At 51.0% G+C, this 19820-nt stretch overlaps 1 protein-coding gene across 5 annotated transcripts in view; it reads left to right on the top strand.

The window, feature by feature from the left end:
• MCM3AP (minichromosome maintenance complex component 3 associated protein) overlaps positions 1 to 19820 on the top strand; it is a 41956-nt gene that overhangs the window by 9094 nt on the left and 13042 nt on the right. For 2 of the 5 annotated variants that reach the window (XM_081068431.1, XM_081068432.1), the window contains exons 7-22: positions 251 to 390; positions 913 to 945; positions 1718 to 1915; positions 2225 to 2493; positions 3468 to 3630; positions 5860 to 6020; positions 6733 to 6974; positions 7146 to 7342; positions 8116 to 8216; positions 11235 to 11366; positions 11704 to 11817; positions 13039 to 13191; positions 14449 to 14646; positions 16338 to 16406; positions 16480 to 16626; positions 18461 to 18611. In XM_081068431.1, the coding sequence (XP_080924557.1) occupies positions 251 to 390; positions 913 to 945; positions 1718 to 1915; positions 2225 to 2493; positions 3468 to 3630; positions 5860 to 6020; positions 6733 to 6974; positions 7146 to 7342; positions 8116 to 8216; positions 11235 to 11366; positions 11704 to 11817; positions 13039 to 13191; positions 14449 to 14646; positions 16338 to 16406; positions 16480 to 16626; positions 18461 to 18611 (2468 nt within the window). The remainder of the gene's footprint in view (positions 1 to 250; positions 391 to 912; positions 946 to 1717; positions 1916 to 2224; positions 2494 to 3467; positions 3631 to 5859; positions 6021 to 6732; positions 6975 to 7145; positions 7343 to 8115; positions 8217 to 11234; positions 11367 to 11703; positions 11818 to 13038; positions 13192 to 14448; positions 14647 to 16337; positions 16407 to 16479; positions 16627 to 18460; positions 18612 to 19820) is intronic. The other 3 variants (XM_081068435.1, XM_081068433.1, XM_081068434.1) reach the window with 2 other exon arrangements.

Below are 19820 nucleotides of genomic sequence, written 5' to 3'. Positions count from 1 at the left end.
ATTATCGCGGTGCCCCTCTGCCTGTGGTGTGCAGTGACCATCTGACCCTTGCAGACACCCATCCCCAGAGGGAGACCTCAGGGGTCTTCACAGGCCCCATGCCCTGCCCCTCCCCCCATGTGACAGGCCATGCTTTCCTTTGTGATTTGTGTGTGATGTTTGTGTTTATTTTCCCTTTTATCATGAAAACGCACTTCTTGGATTCCTAGTAACTGTGGTACATTCTTACTTTTTACTCGGTGTCATTTAGCTCGAGTGAAAAGAACCGACCTGGACAAAGCGAGGACTTTCGTTGGGACATGCCCGGACATGTGTCCTGAGAAGGAGCGCTACATGAGGGAAACGCGGAGCCAGTTGAGCGTATTTGAAGTGATCCCAGGCACCGACCAGGTGGGGCCCCACTTCCCCCAGGGTCCCTTCCAGGCCACTGTCTGTACCTGATTCTCGGGGTTGAGGTGGGACGTGCAGGCAGGGGTGGCTGTTCCTTCCTGAGTTTTGCACCTCTGGCTACTTGATGGGGGTGTGTGCTTTTCAGAGTGTGGTGGGCATGTGCTGCTAACGTCATTAGACTGCCAGTGTCGTGAGGTGTTACTGAGCAGTTGTGTAGGGGGCCCGAGGTATAGCTGTAGGTGTGGATTTATTTCATAGATTACTGCGTTCTTTTACGTTTCTTTCTTTTCACAATCTTATTACTATCCTTTCCTGTTTACATTTTGCACATTTGAGATTATGCTCTACATGTGTTTTTGTGTGAATATTTTTCACTTAAAGTTATATCATGAACATTTTCTTTTATTCTGTACTCTTTATAAGCCTTTTTAAATTAAGGCTCATATTTGATTATGGAGCTCAGTCAAAACTCCTCATTTTGCAGTCATTCGGGTGTTTCTAAGTTTTCAGTTTTATTAACAGTTCCGCTGGACATTGGCGTGTAATGCTTGGAAGGTATTTCGATTATTTCCTTCTGATAGAGCCTAAGCACTGAGTTACTCCGTTGGGGGCATGACCTTTCTGAATGCGTGTTGTGCATGTTCCCCAGCTGTGTCCCTAGAAAGCTGCACTCTCTTACACGCTTTGTTCATGTTGCTTTGAGGCTTCTCCACTCCTGCCTGGTGGTTTCACAGCTTCACCCAGCTCAGGCTTCAGTCGGCAGGAGCTGTCACAGCAGCATTCCAGGGCTCCTGCCACAGGAGACAATGACACCAGTGGGGTCTGGGGCCCAGGCCACGTGGCTCTGCTTCTGCTCATGGCCGTGCGTCTGTGGCCTCTTGCAGTTGGGAGATGCAGCGCCCAGGCTCTTGTGGGCAGCTGGGCCCGACCCTGCCAGGCCTCTGCTGCTTTCTGCATTTTGTCTCTGCTCTGTAGACTCAGTCTGGTCTTTGAGCCTGGCTGAGACCTTTCCAAGTGCTTCAAAGTCCTTTCCCTGTCATACCTCTGTGCTTGGAGCCAAGCAGGTGTGTCTTCACTTACATTGCTTCTGCTTCTTAAGTCGTGGCCTCTTCACTCCATGTGGTATTTGCCAAAAATGTTTCTCAATTTATTTTGTCTTTGGATTTTGATTGTCACCTTCAAGCAGAAATTTCATGTTTTAAAATTGTATTCTGTAGTATTGGCATTATATGAGTGTGTGTGCGATTTCCCCCTTACTTTAAGGCACAGCTGCTGGGGGTGCTGGCCAGCACCGGCCCCCCAGCTACGTATACCCCTCGCGTCCCAGGTGGACCATGCAGCGGCCGTGAAGGAGTACAGCCGCTCGTCAGCCGACCAGGAGGAGCCGCTGCCACACGAGCTGCGGCCCTTGGCAGTGTTGAGCCGGACTATGGACTACCTGGTGACCCGCGTCATGGACCGGACGGATGGCAGCCTGCGGGACTGGTACGACTTCCTGTGGAACCGCACACGGGGCATACGGAAGGTACGGGCCTCTCCCACCTGGGGCACTGGTAGCGCGCGGGTCCCAAAGTAACAGGGGGTCCTTTCCCATGGCTTAGTTACATTTTATCTGTAACAAAACATGCTGCTATTTAAAATCATTACCAAGTCCTATTAGAGTGTTCTTCATGGGCTGTGTTTCAAATTGAACTTTGAGGAATGCAGGTAACAGGCACAACTGTAGGTGCTGCTTCCCTCTGGCGGGAATGTGTGTCTACACTCTGTACGAGACCCTTGTTCTGGGGGCTCCCCCATGTGCGCGCATGTAAGAGTCCTGCTTGCTTGTGGCCAGGACATCACGCAGCAGCACCTGTGCGACCCCGTGACCGTGTCCCTGATCGAGAAGTGTGCCCGGCTGCACATCCACTGCGCTCATTTCATGTGTGAGGAGCCCATGTCATCCTTCGATGCCAAGATCAACAACGAGAACATGACCAAGTGCTTGCAGAGCCTAAAGGAGATGTACCAGGACCTGCGGGGCAGGGGCGTGTCCTGCGCCAGCGAGGCTGAGTTCCAGGGCTACAACGTGCTGCTGAACCTCAACAAGGGGGATATCCTCAGGTGCGTCCACTGCCTGCGCCGGCCCGAGCTGTCCGGGAATGACCGTCGGGATTGGCGGTGGCTGATGCCGCTGGGCCGGGAGCGTGCGCTGACACCAGCACATGGCACGCCGGCCCCACATCACTTCTGAGGTCGCTGTCCTTGTCAGCGAGAGAAAACGAGGCAGGTGTCGGCCCAGTGAGCTAACGAGGCCCTGTGGTCACAGCTGCGAGTAGCCTGCTGTGGCAGGCATATTTCCCTGTACACGCATGCACACACCTTGTCAAAGATCTAAGTGATAGCAGAGGGCAGACTTGTGTGACACAAGTGGGAGGTGAGGAAAGAATGACTTTTTGACCCAGTCCAACACATACGTAGACATTTGTGTGAGAAACACAGTAGGGGTTCCTGGGCCTCCATGCCTGTCACTGGTAAACTGGGCTTGATGACAACCGTGTTTCCTTTAGTTCTAAGATTCCCTTATTTTGCCAAAACTCTTTTCACTTAGCATTTTCCCCAAGGACCTTGCAACAGAATATCTAAACATGGGATTGATTTTAAGTTTTAAAAATGAAGGCTTGGAGCTAAACTTGTCATGGAAAGTGGCTATGTAGTCTTTTCATATATGATAAGCATTTGTCCCATCTTGAGTAATTCAGTGAAATCAGTTTATTTCTAAACAAAACAAAGTTAAATTTTGTCTCTTTGACATGGCCGTCAAACACAGCTGGCAGTCACTTGGCTTTCAAGGAACGCTTGGATGATCAGTTCTTAAACTGTTGTTTGAATTTATTTACTTCATTCGTCATCTTTTTAAAGAAAACGTTTGCTACCAGTCCAGCCCAAGATGGCAGCTTTGGGGTTAGGAAGTGACTGTGACGCTGACTCTCCTAGTCAGCATGGTTGAAATGTGGTTTTTATCAGGTCCATTTTCACGGATATTTTGTCTAATTAACAATAAAATTCTGGTCTCTCTTCTCTCCTTTAATTCACAGAGAAGTACAGCAGTTCCATCCTGCTGTTAGAAATTCCTCAGAGGTGAAATTTGCTGTTCAGGCATTTGCTGCGTTGAACAGTAATAATTTTGTGAGGTTTTTCAAGTTGGTCCAGTCGGCTTCTTACCTGAACGCTTGCCTGTTACATGGCTACTTTAACCAGGTGAGTAGTATCGCTGTGCTCACAGAGTTAGAAGGAAGCAGGTGGTTACACGTGCTATACAAGTGCTTCTCTGTTCCAAGAACAGTTCAGGCAGCTCCCGGGCTAGCAGCCCCGACAGCAGCCCCCCTGGGTCACTGGTGTTGCTCCGTTTTCCAGGGCTTGTCACCATTGATCACGGAAGGTAATGGAAACTACTTTTCCTATCGTTCAGAGAAGAGGAATCTCTTTAGAACCATGTAACTCAAGTTTAGCTCTATATACCATGTTTCCCCGAAAATAAGACCAAGCCAGACAATCAGCTCTAATGCGTCTTTTGGAACAAAATTAATATAAGATCCAGTCTTATTTTACTATAATATAAGACTGAGTCTTATATAATATAATGTAATATTAATGTAAATGTAATATGATGTTGGGTCTTATATAAGACTGGGTCTTATATGGTATAATACAACATAATATAATATAATATAATGTAACATAACATGATACCCAGTCTTACATAGTATTATATAATTTAATATGATACCAGGTCTCAATATAATATATAATGTAATATAATATGTAATACGATACTGGGTCTTATATAACATAATAAATATAACATAACATAATATGATACTGAGTCTTACATTAATTTTTGCTCCAAAAAATGCATTAGAGCTGATTGTCCGGCTAGGTCTTACTTTCAGGGAAACGGTAATCCTGTGGACAGAGAAGTCAAGACACAAGGACCGCACGCACAGTCCCTGACTTAGACATCCCTAGTGTTATTAATCTGAGTTTTAGGGTGAGCCTGACGACGCTAAATTCATTTGAGTAAATGTCGTCAGTACGTGTCCTTTGCTTCATGCTGTGCTGTGCGCTGGGTACAACGGCGGACGTGTGGGGCTTTGCACAGAGTGTGAACTTCCGCTCCCAGAATCTCCAGATCAGGTTTCCAGCTCCAGCCTGCCGCTCGGTGCATTGCTGCATTCCCACTTCAGGGCTTGTGGATGCCACCTGCCTGGCATCCTTGCTGAGGGCCCTGGGGGTCCAGTGGGAGGAGGAGGCTGCCCGGGAGATCTCCGGGACCTGGTCTGTGACTCCAGGTAATTTTTCTTCTTTGGTCACACACCAAGTCCTCCTGTAAACAGTGAATAAAGCCAGTCACATCCCAGGCAAAGAATCTTCTGTAAGTGTGCTCATTGTCAGATCTGACAGTTACCAGTAGAACTGGCATTCTGGAACAAATGAAAAGATTAACTGTATGTCCCTTGGGGAACTCTGCAGTTGATAAATTAGATTGATAGTTTGTACATTTAAAATGATTGTTATTAGAATGTTGACCATTTGTACCCACATTGTCCCCTTGTCCCGGGGATCTCCTCCTTCCCTGCTCCCTCCTTGCCCTGTTCCAGCTGCAGTGGTACCTCACCCGAGGCCCCGCCCCAGGCACCACCCTCCAGGCCCCTCCCCTCCTGCCTCAGGCCCTCTGCACTTGCTGTTCTCTCGCAGCCACACAGGACCACCTCTAGGGCTTGGGTTGGCTGCCATCTCCTTGGCAGGGGCCACCCTGGCAGCACTCCCTGTCCTCTGTCTTTCTGTCGCACTGTCACCATGAAATGTACCGTGTATTTTGTGCATTCATTTTGTTCAGTGTTGGCCTCTCCCTAACATGTCAGCCACATGGGGACAAAGACTATGTTTCCTTCACTGCTGTCCTCTCAGCATTGACAATGCTAGGCATGAAGTCAGTACTCGGTACCTGCTGCCTGGAAGAAGCCACCCCGTGTCCTAGCGCCCCACAGGCTTTTTCTTAGCAGTTCCATGTTGCCCCTTTGGCTCCCTTTCTAAAGCATTGTTACGATGCTGAGTCAGTTTTGTCTCTGACTCTTACTCAGTTTCACGTCATGCCTCTTCCCATGGCATTCTGCCGTTTCCCTGATAACTTTTAGCAGCTACCCAGCTTTTTGTTGAGTGGATGCTGCTGTCCGCTGCGGGATGGCTTGTTTTCTAGTTTCTCTCATTCATGAAGCCTTCACTGCGAACCTGTTCTGTGCACGGAGGTGTTTCCTTCGCCTGCCTTCCTGGGTGTCTGCCACTGAGCATGTGGCCGGAGTCGCCACGCCTGGGGCTTGTAGAGCCCGACTACTTCCCGGGCGGCGGGGACGGCAGGACCCCTGTCCCTCACGGGCCAGCTCTGTGGTCCTGGCACAGCTGCCCGCAGTGATTGGCTTCTGCTTGCAGATCCGCAAGGATGCCCTGCGGGCGCTGAACGTGGCGTACACTGTGAGTACACAGCGGGTCACCGCGTTCCCGCTGGACGGCGTGGTGCGCATGTTGCTGTTCAGAGACGGCGAGGAGGCCGCAGACTTCCTCAGCGACCACGGCCTCGCCGTCGCCGACGGGTGAGGGCCTCGGCGGGCTGCGGGCTCTCCCCTCTAGTTGCGTGATTCTCATGAGGGCCGGAAGTGCTGGTGCCATGCCAGGCCCTGGACAGGGCACGTCCCTTGTCTGCCTCCCAGGGGCGCAGGTGCATACAGCCAGGCTCAGGGTGGCTGGGGGACCCTGGGCCACACGCTGCTCGTCAGCAGATTGGAGTTAAGATTCAGTTCTTTGTGACTCTAAAATCACTGCTTCTCACAAGTTACTGAAGAACTTAAACGTTAGGGCCTCCTTATTCTGAAGATGGCCTCAGGTTGCCCTTGGGAGGCCACTGCCCACCTCTGATGGCCCAGACAGGTGCCGGGGGACCAGGCCAGAGCCTTCCCTACTTCCAGTCAGAGTGTTTTGAGATCCCGACGAGACTTGTAGGCAGACGACACGCAACCTGATAGGCCTGGCCAAGCTCAGTCCCCCTGCCCCTGACTCTCGCCTGCTGCCTGCATTCCTGTCCTCACAGACGTGGCTGTGGAGCGAACCCGGAGCATGGGGTGTCACCCCACGCGTGGCTGTTGCCCCAGGGCCAGGCGGCTCCCACATGCCCATGTGGCCATGAAGCGACCCAGTGACGGGGGGTGAGGGGGAGAGCGCGGTGGTGGCTTCCAGTGCTGTTGCCGGGTCTGAGAGGTGAAGGCTAGAACCCCCATGACGCCTCCATGTCCTTTGTGGTCTGCACAGCTGTGTTGAGTTGAACCGGTCCTCGTTTCTGGAACCAGAGGGGCTCTTCAAGGCCAGGAAGTCGGGGTTTGTTACCAGGAAGCTGATGGTGTCGGTTGGGGAAATTGTGAATGGAGGGCCGTTGCCCCCCGTCCCTCGCCATACCCCTGTGTGCAGCTTCAACTCTCAGAACAAGTACGTCAGGGAGAGCCTGGCCACAGAGCTGCCCGGGGCCACCCAGCGACCTGGCTTGGACGCGGCAGGTGAGGGCCTGCTGCTGCGGGAGCAGCCAGGGCATTTGTCTTGTGTGGTTGGGGGTGTCACCCTGACGTCGCGGTGCGTGGTTCCCATGGTGAAGCTCAGGGAGGGTGGCCAGTCAGTGCGGGTGGCCCGGAGGTTGTCCTCAGTGCGCACGTTTGCCTGTTCCCTTGTAGGTGTGGGCAGGGGAGAGGAGTGTAGGGCAGAGGTGGACGCACCCCCACCTGCCCTCCCGCAACCTCTGCCTGTGCCCGCCCCGGCACCAGCACCGACCCCGATCCCGAGCGTGATGCCCAGCCTCTTCCTGGCCTCCGTGCAGCCCTCCGTGACCCCAGAGCTTCCTGCCAAGCCTGTGCCTGTGTACTCGGATGCGGTAAGGGGTCTTCCAGGCCAGGCTCCAAGGAGCCCCTGTGCAGACGTGTTCAGCAGTGTCTGAGGTCCGGTCCAACCGTGTCCATGGGCCGAATTCACTAAGGTGCTTGCATGTGTGGCCCTAGAATTTTGTTAACCAGCCAGGATGGGTCGCAGGTTGGCCTGATGCTGTTGGTTACATAAGTGCAGCCTCATGTCAAGTGCCTCCTGGGCTCTGCAGATACGCAGTGTTCTGGTCATCCTGTCCCAGTGCCATCCTGCCCCCACGTGTCTGCTCTCAGTGGTGTCACCACGTTCACTTGAGAGACAGGGCACGGGAAGCCATGGCGGGGACCATAGGTAATGCCATGTGCCCTGCCACAGGCCTGGCCACCACACAGCTGTGGGACTCGGCCTAGCACAGGTGCTGGGCACTGCCCCAGCCGGGGGCTTCAGGAGGGCTAGGGGGCGTGCAGGGGCCAGACACTGAGCATGCTGACATGGGGGTGGCAGCAGGGCCTTCCCAATGGCCATTCTCAGCGGCAGGCTCACCCCCGCCTCTCCAGAGGGCACCTGTCTGCTGGTTAGCAGGAGGCCTTCCAGAAGCAGCATAGCCAAGCCCATGTACCTTCAAATTGTCCAGTGACGAAGTCTCAATGGGACTTCTACCCTGGATGGGGTGTCTGTGAACGCGATGGCCTGTGGCGGTCCCCAGTGCCTTTTGGCTGCAGTCACAAGCTGGGTCTGGTGGAGGCGGGGTCCCTGCGGGCACCTGATGTGCGGCCCTCTCTCTAGGACCTGGCACAGGTGGTGGACGAGCTCATCCAGGAGGTTCTTCAGAGGGATTGCGAGGAGCTCTGCGCCGCGGGGGCGGCCTTCGCGGCCACCGCCCTGGGGTGAGTGGGCACCACTGCCCTGCAGCCACGCTCGCTGGGCCGCACTGCTGCCCTCCAGGCGCCTCCTCTCAGGGAGCCACCTTCAGGCTACCTCAAGGGCTGCAGCGCCCGTGCGTCCAGGCACGAGCGCTGTCCTGGCCCCTCTGACCTTATGTGCGTGCTGTCCTGAGTCGCTGCTCTCAGTCCTGTGGGTATTTGCCTAGGAGTGGAATTGCTGGATATATAACCTGTTTTTAATTTTTTGGCAAACCACCCAGCTATTTTCCAGTGGCTGTATTTTACATTCTCACCAGCATTGTGCAAGCGTTCCAGTTTCTCTGCATTTTTGTCAACATGTGGTATCTTGTATGTTTTTTTATATTAACTATTATGAGTGTGACGTACTGTCTCATTGTGGTTTTGATTGGCGTTTCCCTGATGTCTCATGGTGAGCGTCTTTCCAGGTGCTTATTGGCCATTCGTGTCTTCTCGAGAAATGTCTACTCGAGTCTTTTGTCCATTTTGAGTTGTGTTTCGTTGTTGTAGTTCTTTTATATTCTGGATAGCAAGCCCTTATAAGATAGATGATTTGCAAATATTTTTTCCTATTCTGTGGATTGTTTTTTCACTCTCTTGAGAGTGTCCTTTGATGCATAAAAGTTACATTTTTACATAGTCCCATGTTTTTCTGCTGTTGTTTGTGCTTTTGGTGGCATTTATAAGAAATCTTTGCCACAAGCGATGTTTTGAAGACTTCCTCTTATGTTGTCTTCTAAAAGTTTTATAGCTTTAACTCTTAAGCTTAGGTCTTTCGTCCATTTTGATTTCATTTTTATATATGGTATCAGGTAAGGATCCACCATTGCTGTTTTGTATGTGGGTGTCCAATTCTCCTAGCACCAATGTTAAAATGACTGTCCTTTCTTCATTGAATGGTCTTGGCACCTTTGTTAAAAACCAGTTGACTGTGTGTGTGAGGTTTTACTTCTGGGCTCTATTTTGTTCCATTGGTCTACATGTTTATTTTTATGTTAGTATCACATTATTTGGATTTCTGTAATGTTATAGTAACTTGTGGTGAATTTTGAAATTGCGAAGTGTGAGTTCTTCAACTTTGTTACTGTTTTTCAAGATTGTTTTGCTATTTAAGGACCCTTGAAATTTCGTATGAATTGTAGGATGGGTTTTTCTATTTCTGCAAAAAATGCTTTTAGGATTTTGATAGGGATTGCGTTGAATCTGTAGGTGGCTTTGGATAGTACCGACATCTTAGTATTGTCTTCTAATCCATGAACGTGGGGTGTCTCTCCATTTGTCTAGGTCATCTCTGCAGTGTTTTGTCATTTTCATTGTACAAGTCTTTCATCTCCTTGTTACATACATTCTTAATTATTTTATTATTTTTGCTGTTGTAAATGAATTTGTTTTCTTAATTTCATTTTCAGGATGTTCAATGCTAGTGTACAGGAATACCATTGGTTTTTGTGTACCGATCCTTATATTCCAACCTTGCTGAACTTGCTTATGAGTTCTAATAAGTTTTGAGTGATTCCTTAGGGTTTTTCTCTATACTGTGCTTCCTCGAAAATAAGATCTAGCTGGACCATCAGTTCTAACGCGTCTTTTGGAGCAAAAATTAATATAAGACCCGGTCTTATTTTACTATAATATTAGACTGGGTATTATATAATATGATATAGTATTGTATTGTATCATATAATATATTACTGGTTCTAATAATAAATAACATAACATAATAACATAATAAATATAACAAATAACATAACAAACACCGGGTCTTATATTAATTTTTGCTCCAAAAAATGCATTAGAGCTGATTGTCCAGCTAGGTCTTATTTTCGGGGAAACACGGTATAAGGTCATGTCGTCTGTGACTAGACATAGTTTTCTTCTTTTCCAGTTTGGGTGTTTTGATTTTTCTTGTGTAATCACTCTGGCTACAGCTTCCACTTTGGTGTCGAATGAAGTGGCAAAAGGTGGGCATCCTGGTCTCAGGGGAGGAAAAGCGTTTAGTGTCTCACCACTGAATATGTTAGCTGTGGGTATTATCATGTTGAGGAAGTTCCCTTCTATTGCTGATTTATTCTTTTTATCATGAGATGGTGTCGAATTTTGTCCGATGTTCCTTCTGCATCAGCTGAGGTGATCGTGTGGGTTTTTCCCCTTCACTCTGTTAATGTGGTTGTATGACATTGATTGCTTTTCATTTGTTGGATCACCCTTGCATTCTAGGAATAAATCTCACTTGGTAACATTGCGTAACCCTTTAATGTACAGTTGACCCTTGAACAACATGGGTTAGGGACACCAACCCCATGTAGTCAAAAATCTGCAAATAACTTGATTCCTCAAAAAACTTTACAGTTGGCCCTTGGCATCCACAGAGCCAACCAACCCCAGATCAAAAACAGTATTTTCGACCTGCAGGTGGGAATCTGCAGATGTGGATATAAAGGGCTGACTTTACTTATTGAAGAAAACCTTGTATAAGTGGACCTGTGCAGCTCACACCGGTGTTGTTCAAGGGTCAACTGTATTGCTTAATTTTGTTTTGCTAGTATTTTGTTGAGGATTTTTATTTCAGTGTCCATAAGGGATATTGGTTTGTCATTTTCTTGTAGGGTCTTTGTCTGGCTTTGGTGTTAGACCAGGGTAGTGCTGGCTTCACGGAAGTGTTCCTTCCTCTTCAGTTTTTTTGAAGAGGGTGAGAAGGGTTGGTGGTGGTTCTTCTTTAAGCAATTGGTGGAAGTTATCAGTGAAGCCATCTCATCATTGGCTCTCCTTTTTTGGGATGGGTTTCGAATATTGAGTCAATCTCCTCACTAGTTGTAGGTCTGTTTGGATGTTCTATTTCTTATGAGTTACTTTTGATAGATTGCTTGTTTCTAAACATGGGTTTAGTTTTTCTGCTAAAAGTCAAATAAGGTTTTGTCCCTTGCCAGCGTTAGAAGCTTAGTTACGTGGTTTGCTTGGCTTTCGTCCGTTCCTTCACACCGCTGTCTGCTTTGTGCTCTCTAGTGTCTCTAGTGCCACAATGGAGGAGCTGCTGACAGCTGCAACCTCGGGCATTTTGAGGCACATTGCAGCTGAAGAAGTGACTGAGGAGAGGGAGCGAAAGGAGGAGGAGAGGCGTCAAGCTGAAGAGAAGAGGTGAGTGTGTGTTGTCCTCGCTCGTAGGTGTCGGCGTGTGTGGACACAGCAGGAACCCAGCTGGGCCTGGGACGTCCTTGTGTCCACGGCACCCGACACCCGTGTCAGACCTGCGGCCCAGGGAGTGGGTGGGCAGACTGAAGCCACACACACCTGGGAGTAGAAGCGCCTCCCCAGCTGGGGGCCGGGAGCTGGAGTGGGGGCAGCTGTGTGGCCTGTTGGTGGGATCAGAGGGTCAGACCTGCCCGTTCAGATCCCCACTTGTGAGGTCATGGAGTATGATGCCGTTTATCTTTATTCTCAAACATTACCCTGGTGCTGTTTTTTTAACCCTTAGGTTGAAACAAGAAAGAGAACTGGTGTTAACTCAGCTGAGCCAGGGCCTGGCTATAGAACTGACAGAACTGGTGGTGGCGGAAGGTGTGAGGGAAACCTGCTCCCAGGAGTTCAAGTGAGTGACGTGGTGGGTCCTGCGGTCTAAGGGGTAGGCTGGCAGTAGGGAGCAGGACCCTATGGTCGGGTTGTGCTGCTCAGGCTAGCTGGGTTTCGCGCTGGGCAGGGGCGCGCCTTTGCGAGAGCCAAACACTAGAGCGCCGTCCTATAAGGTTTTCCTGCAGAGAGGGCCTCACTTTCACCCTCGTCCTCACTCTGGAGCCTGCCCTGGGTGTGGGGATGTGTCTGCTGAGGAATTTCCTGGCAGTGTCCACACGAGGTTACTCTCCTTAGTTTTTCCCAACCAGAAGGTCCTTTCTCTTGTTCCATATGTTAGAAGATTTCTTGGAGCAGGCTCACTTAAGAACTTAATTGATTTCAGTGCCAGGCTGCAGGAAGGAAAAATTCAGGTGTGCAGGGAGACCAGGCCTCCTGCTCGTGCTCCCTGAGACAGCCTGAGGGGCCGACTGCGCAGTACCGAGCACAGTCCCCAGTGCAGAAGTCTGTTGTGTAATGAATGTTTCCTTCATCTCCATTAATTGGGAATCCATTTCCCTGTTTACTGTAAATGAGAGACCTGACAAATGATGGCCGCGTGTTTCTGTCCTCAACCCCAGGAAGGGGTGCAGGAGGTATGCAAACCCGGACACCCTGAGCTGCAGGGAGCGTGTGGCCCTCCCTGGTCCCAGGAGACTCCACTCCACCCCAAGAGCATGGCTGTTGGAACTGAAGCTTCTTTGATTTTGTGACTCCGTGTATTTGATTAAAAAGTCCTCTTTGCTCCCTTGGTGGATAGAGTTTTGTTGTAAAAATCTCTCTTTTAGATGCTGGTTTATGTGAGGGCAGCTCTGTAGACCACAGGCTACCTGCTCTCCTGTGCTTGAGACACTTCCATGCAGACATCAGAAATTGCTGTTGACAAGCTGTTGCAGTTGTCTTAATGGTCACTTAAAAACTAAGAGTTCTAACTGTTTTGTTACGGTAAAGGTTTGTCCCTGGAATGTTTACAAGGGCCTTGCTGGCCTGTGACTCAGTATCCTGTCCCCTCTCGTTCTTCTGTGTGTTTGTGTTTGGGGACTCTTTCTAGGTGTCTCACACCTGAAGCAAAATGAATGTCTTAAAGCGTGTCTTGCAGCAAAGATGTAATTACACTTCAACCCAGCGGCCTCCTGTCCTTTAAGGCAGGCTCTGAGTGTGGCCCTGGGGGCTGTGTCCCCACCCTGATAGCCCTGTCCCCCAGGAGTGCCGTGGAGACAGACCAGAGGGTCCGCATGGCCCGTTGCTGTGAGGACGTCTGTGCCGAGCTGGTGGACTTGTTTCTCAGGGAGGAGATTTTCCAGACGGCCAGGGAGACCCTCCAGGAGCTGCAGTGCTATTGCAGCTGCCTCCAGCGGTGAGTTCTGTGCTCTGGACACAATGCTCATGCACACCACCGTCGGTCGGCAGAGTTGGTGCTTCTGGGAACGGCCAGTCATACATGCGCAGATGCGCACATGCACACAGAACACGTTCCTTCCTGAGGGTGTAAACTCGGATGAGTAAGGAGTTAGATTGGGGGGTTGTTCGTGTTCGACAAATACTTACAGGGTGTTTCCTGTCGCTCACCCACTGCGCTAGGCACAGAGATGTGGCCGTGAACAAGCTGTGTGCACCGCATGGGTCAGTTTCCAGAACATAACTGATGATGCCAAAAAGCAATTCTCAGGGAACGTGTACAGCACGCGAGAGTGTATGTTTACACTAACAGATGGTTCTGGATTTATACATAGTACGACCCTAAAGAAAAGAAGGGCCCTAACGGGCACACAGCATAGCACAGTGGTCGCCTGTGGGAGCGAGAGGGCCCCCGGGTGTCCCAGTTGCTGGTCATGCTGCTTCTCCACTGCATGGAAGGATGTGTGACTCATCATTGGTCTTTACTGGGTGGTTATGTGTTACGTACATTGTGTGGTGATTCAGTTCATATAAAACTGGTCAGTGTGTTCTTGGCAGTTGCCACCGTCTGAAAGGGATTCCACGAGAGCCCGTCTTCCCCCTCGGAAGCAGCTATTGCCCGTGAGCCAGCCAGACACCTGGCGTGGTTGTTCTCAACACGGCTGGGAGCTCGTTCCCTGCTCTGTGCTCAGCCTTTCCATCCTGCACATGGGGAGAGTGCAGGCCTGGCCACAGCAGCGTGCCAGCCATGCCAGTGTTGGCAGTGGCACTTTACGTTACCCACCTGGCCCCTGGTGCTGGACTCTCACGTGTCTCTCTCTCTGCCTGTAACAGAGGGCGGCAGGGACCGTCCTGGTAACACAGCGCACACGTGTCTGGAGACAGGTTCCCATGGTGTGTCTGCTGGGCAGAGGCTGTGTGTTCCTCGTGTCTGTGTCCGCGGTGCCAAATGGGCCTTGGAGATGAGTCAGCAGTGTGGGCGCTCGTCACCAGGCGTTTGCTGTCAGGCCTTCCCCAGCCTGAGCTTTCATTTTTAAACTTTTCTTTGTTGAGTTTTAATTCTGACTGATTTCTCAGTTTGAAGACTGTTGCTGCAAAAGACTAAATGTATTGTCAGAAAACGTGTCCCTGTGTTAATGGCGCTGGAGCGAGTTTTCGCATTTGTCCCTGAGGTACCTTTAACACCCCCGGTGGTGACCTGCTGGTATTTCCCCAGGTGGAAGGAGGCTGTCACCGCCCGGAAGAAGCTGAGGCGGCAGATGCGGACCTTCCCTGCGGCTCCCTGTTGTGTGGATGGGACAGATCAGCTGAGGGCACTGGTGCCCAGCGCAGAGTGTCCCATTGCCGAGGGGAACCTGGCCAGGAACCTCCTGAACCTGGGCCACGCGGGGAAAGTGGGCATCTCCTGCACCAGGTCAGTGCTCGGCTGTGTGCCGTGTGGAGGGACCTGGGTGGGGTCAGCGTGAAGACGGCAGTGGGCTGGGCCTCTGCGGGACGCCTGCCTGGTGCTCTGCACGTGTCCTGCTGTGCTTTGGTCATGTGTGTGCCTGTCCTAAAACACTCGGGTCCTGGCCACTGGATTTGGTCAGGATCCCTCGTTTTTCTCCAGGTCTCTCTGGCTTAAGGACACACCATGTCCACTCTCATCGGGGGCCAGAGGTCCCTGTGGCCTCATTCCCGCTCCACTCCCTCTGCTTCTGGGTCCTTCTGCGTCCCTGCCGTCCCTGCTGCCACTTCCCTCACACCAGCACCCCTGTTTTCCGCAGCAGCGTGTCAGTGACTCCACAACCCACCCCCCTTTGTCCCCTCTCACGGGCCTCTGTCCTTGTGGTCCTCAGCCTGGCCCCCTGCTGCTCCTCCTGTCACCTCGAGCATGTCCGGCTCCTTGGGGCCCAGCCCAGGTCCTTGCTTGAGCTGTCTGATGCTGCCCTTCAGGGCTCGGCCTCCCTCTGAATTCAGGCCATGCCAGTGTTACCCCTTAGAGGGGTCTCCCATTGGGTGGCTAGCAGAAGGTCACAGGGAGGGGCCGCAGCAGTGGCTGTCTGGGCCTCGTCCTCCCGAGCTGTCACGGGACGTTCCCTCTGAAATGCATCTCCAGGCTTTCTTTTGGCTCTGACACACTGCAGCTGGCTGCTTGGGTCCCTGAGGGCCGGCTCTGCATCTGGAGGTGTGTGGGGGGGCAGGGTGCTCTGCTCTCGACCTGCTCTGGCCACGGTGCGCAGGCTTCTCTGGCCACGGCAGCCTTGGCGGTGGCCTGGCTGCCTCCTGCAGTCGCAGCTGCCTTGGCTGTGTCCCCGACCCCCTAGCGCTGCCCCTCCCTCCTTGTAACCTGTTTGTGTCCTTCACGCTGACAGTCCTCTGGTGCACCTCTAGCCCAGGCCCCTTCCTTGCGTTCCAGACCCCTGACCCCAATCCCAGCTCAGTGTCAGAAGCTAATCTTCCCGGAGCCTCATCGCCATGCTGCCAGCCTGTCTGCTGGCTTCCGCCCTTGACCCTATACCCAGTGTCACCATCACAGCGAGTCAGGTCACCTGACGTATCTAGTTGGCGTCCCTGTGCTGCTCCCTGAGTTCTTGACCCGGCTCTCCCCACGCCCCCACCCCACAGCCACCTCCCCCACTTCGCGCTCTCCCTGTGCTCATTCCCTACACACAAGGCCCACTTCTGCCCTGGCAGGGCCACCCCTCTGCCCTCCCCCAGAAGGTGTCATTCTGTCTTGGCGAGGCCACCCTGCCTTCTCCTCCAGAAAGTGTCTGGTTAACCGTTTGCCCTTATTTCTTTTGCTGTGCTCACATACCCCCTTCTCTGACCCCCGTGTGAGGTCCCTGTGCCTGCTACGCCGTCCCAGATAGTGTGCTCTCAAGGGCAGGAGTTTGCCTCTTCCTGCTGCTGTGTGTCCCGTGACTGGCGCACAGCAGATCACTGTCTGTAGCTGTGGAAGGAATAGGTCCCCTCACTAATCCGCGCTTTAGCAGAAAAGGTATTCTTGGTCTCCTAAGTATTTCCCACCTTGACACGTCCCTCCAGATGTCAGCAGATGCGTGTCTGGTCCCTCTCGTGGTGCCGAGCTGGCCTCACGTACTCAGCATCCCTGTCCCTTCACAGGCTACAGTGGCTCAGGAGTCGGACAGCACACCAGATGAAGGTCCAACACTTCCACCGGCAGCTGCTGAGGTCAGTACGCCCACGTATGCGCTGCCCGCCAGGGGCTTGCTGCCCGCTGAGCCGCCCTGCTCTGTCCCTGCAGTGACGCAGCATGGGCGCCCCTGGACCTGCCACACATCGTGGCTGAGCACCTCCCTGGAGGGCAGGAGCATGTGTTCTGGAAGCTGGTGCTGCTGTTGCCCAGCGAGGATGACTACGGAGAAGAGCTGTCCCCAGGGAGTCCTGGCAGGTCAGGATGGGTCCCCTCCAGGGGTTTGATGCTGAGACCACGGGGTGGGCGTAGGAGTGGGGTGGAGCGAGCAGGTGGGGCTACAGCCCTGTGACTCAGGCTGGCTGGCGGGCTGGTGGGTGGGCGGGAGTCAGGGCCGCGTATCCTCATGCACATGGGATCTCTGACATGGAGGTTTCCGTTTGGCTGCTTAGACTTGCAGTCTGTTTTGTTTGTGATTTGAAGTTCACACTTGAGATTCATATGTTTGTTCTGTAAACTTGGCAGTAGTCTTTGTCCATAGCATTTAAGAGATGATTGTTATTTAAAGCTATGCTGGGCATGCTGATTAGAAACTGCTTCATTTTAGTCTTGGGGAAGACAGTTTAGTTTGTCTGCTGTAGTTCCATTTTCTTTTCCCCTTAGGAAGACACTCTGGTGTTTTTAAAAAGAAATCGAAAATTGACACGGCATTATTTCCTATAGTCACATTGCTTCCAAAAACCAAAGCAACTGCCAAACATGTTATTTTTCTTTTTTTTTTTAAACAGCTTTCCTAAGATGTAATTCATATATCATAAATTTCACCCACTTAAAGTATCCATTTCTCTGGTTTTTAGTACATTCACAGAGTTGTACAACCACCACCATTTAATTCCAGAACATTTGTTCACTTAAAAAGAAACCCCATAGCTGCCAGGAGTCACTCTCCACCCTGCCCTCCCTTGCCTCAGCCCTGGCAGCTACCCTTCTGCTTTCTGTGTCTTTGTTTGCCTGTCTGGGCAGGTGTGGCACCTCCCACTCAGCCTCAACGTTTTCTAGGTTCATTCTGGTTGCAGTGAAGGCGTCAGTCCTTCCTTTACTGTCGGTTCGTGCTGAGGGACGAGTTTCCCATTCTGTTTGCTTATCAGTTGATGGGCAGTGGGGTTGTTGCCACTTTCTGGCTATTGTGAATACTGCTGCTGTGCGCACTGGTGTACAGCGTTCATGTGGACACATGCTGGCAGTTCTCTTGGTGATACGCCTAGCAGTGGAATCGCTAGGTCGGATGGTAACTGTGTACGTCTCTGAAGATGGGCCAAACTTTTCCTCAGTGGCCGTACCGTCATACGTTTCTGTTGGCAATGTCTGAGGGTATGAAATCCTCTAAACACATTACAGTAGTACCTCGGTTTTCAAACGTCTCTGTTGATAAACATTTCGGTTTACGAATGCTGTAAACCCGGAAGTAAATGCTTTGGTTTTTGAACACACCTCAGAAGTCAAACATGTCACGCGGCTTCCGCTGAGTTCAAGATCCTGAGGTCTCGCTGTCGGCTGTTTTCAAACGTCTCAGAACTCGAATGTTCTTCCGGAACGGATTACATTTGAAAACTGAGGTACCACTGTACTTTTTAAGCAGGATCACAGGCAGGTTAAGGAAAAAGAAAGTCATACGTCAAAGCTGAGTAAAGGTGGATTGTGGTGTTTTAAAAGTATTTAAATGATTCATTTCTTAAAGCAGGTGTCCTTTGATTTGCTAATTTCATTAGGAAATACATGTCCCAAGAATCCTTAAGGTCTCAGCCATGAGAAATCTGATTCTGTTAAAAATGTATGTTTAAAACTAAGGATCTTTTTGTTGCTCCGAATCTTAATGTTTTAGAATCTTAAATCACATCAGTCCCATGAGTGCCCTCTCCTCTGACCCCAATAAATATCCCCGAAGAATTCTGTCCAGGTCAACTTCATGGAAAGATTTGTGTCTGGACTTATATCTGTGTGATATTTCTCTTTCTAACTTTTTTCCCTGAAAGTCTTTATAGTTCCTGTTTAGAGTTAGATTCTTCTTCAAGTGTTGTTCTTTTATTCGCAGAATTCTAGCAAACTGGTTGAAAGTCAAGTTCATGGGAGGTGATGACTTGGATGACACGTGCGGTGGTACTGATGGGATTCAGACCCTCGGGCTGTTTAACGCGCTCAGCAGCAAAGGGAACCAGACCATTTCTTTCAACGTGTGTGTCAAAGTGAGTGACAGTCAATTCATGTGTTTCCTCCTGTGACTTCCTTACTCCCACTCACTCCCAGACGTCACTAGGATCGTGAAGTAGTTCTGAAGAATGTGGCAGCTCCTGGTGTTTGGTGTGAGATGCCAGCCTGGAGTCCAGGAGCACGGTGAGCCTTCACTGTCTCTGGTCGTTGATCCCTTGGAAACCTTGGTGACAGCTCAGGGCCAGCCTGCCAAAGGCATAGGTGCTCTGTGCTATTCTGCTGTCCAGAGCTCTGGTTTGCCTCTGCCAGTGAACCTGAGAGAGGAGAGGGTGTTGCACAGGAACGCTGTCCCGTTGTTCAAACAGCTTCCTGACACATCGGATCTTTGCAGAGGATTAATGGTTTTTAATCTATGCACTTCTCACTAAGCTGGACCCCAGCTGCTGTCTAGGTCCGGGATTGGACACTGGAGCTTAGTTGTTTCTGCTTTCTGCTTTCCGTTCGTCGTGTTCCGTTACAGGTTCTCGTTGTTCTGTACGTGTTCATACAACACTGATCCCAAGTGGTTCCCTGAGAGATTTTTGTTTAATGAGAACCTGTTTCCTCATTAGAGTCAAACCTGCATAAATGGATTTTAGGTGTCAGTGTATGTGTCCCGGAGTCAAACCAGATGTGTCTCTTATTTACTTGGAAACGAGCAGTACAGGGTAGAAGGCGTGGGCTTCGGTGTGGGCCCACCGGTCCAGACCACCGCTGCGCGGCCCGCTCTGTGAGCCTGGGCACGGAACCTCCTTGTGTGCTAATTATCTCCCCAGCCTGGCCAGGCTGCTCGCTCGGGAGGCTGCGCTCCCGGGTCCTGGCTTGAAGGTAGCCTGCTCAGCCCGCTGCTCTCCTCACCAGCTCACCCGATGACTCGCCCTGGTCACCTGTACGGGACACTCCAGTCATGTTTTCTCTGTCCTTGGAACTTCTTCAAATTGCAGTTTGGCTATAGGGATTTTGTGTCTTTTGTTTTACCGTTTTAATATCATTTATTGTATTTTATAAGTGGAGCAGAAACACATATGAAACTTGAAATACAAGGAAACATGAAGGAAGAATGAGGACGTAAGGGCCACGCATTCTCTCACACTCGGAAGTCACAGCGTCTTGCCTTGGTACACGCTGTTCCCTTTTCTCCTGGGATTTCTCAGACTTTACCCACTGGACAGCGTTAGTTGTTCCTCTTGCCTTTATTAAAATTG

This window comes from Rhinolophus hipposideros (assembly GCF_964194185.1).
Source record: "Rhinolophus hipposideros genome assembly, chromosome: 2".
Taxonomy (NCBI): domain Eukaryota; kingdom Metazoa; phylum Chordata; class Mammalia; order Chiroptera; family Rhinolophidae; genus Rhinolophus; species Rhinolophus hipposideros.
This window is presented reverse-complemented; position numbering and strand designations above follow the sequence as displayed.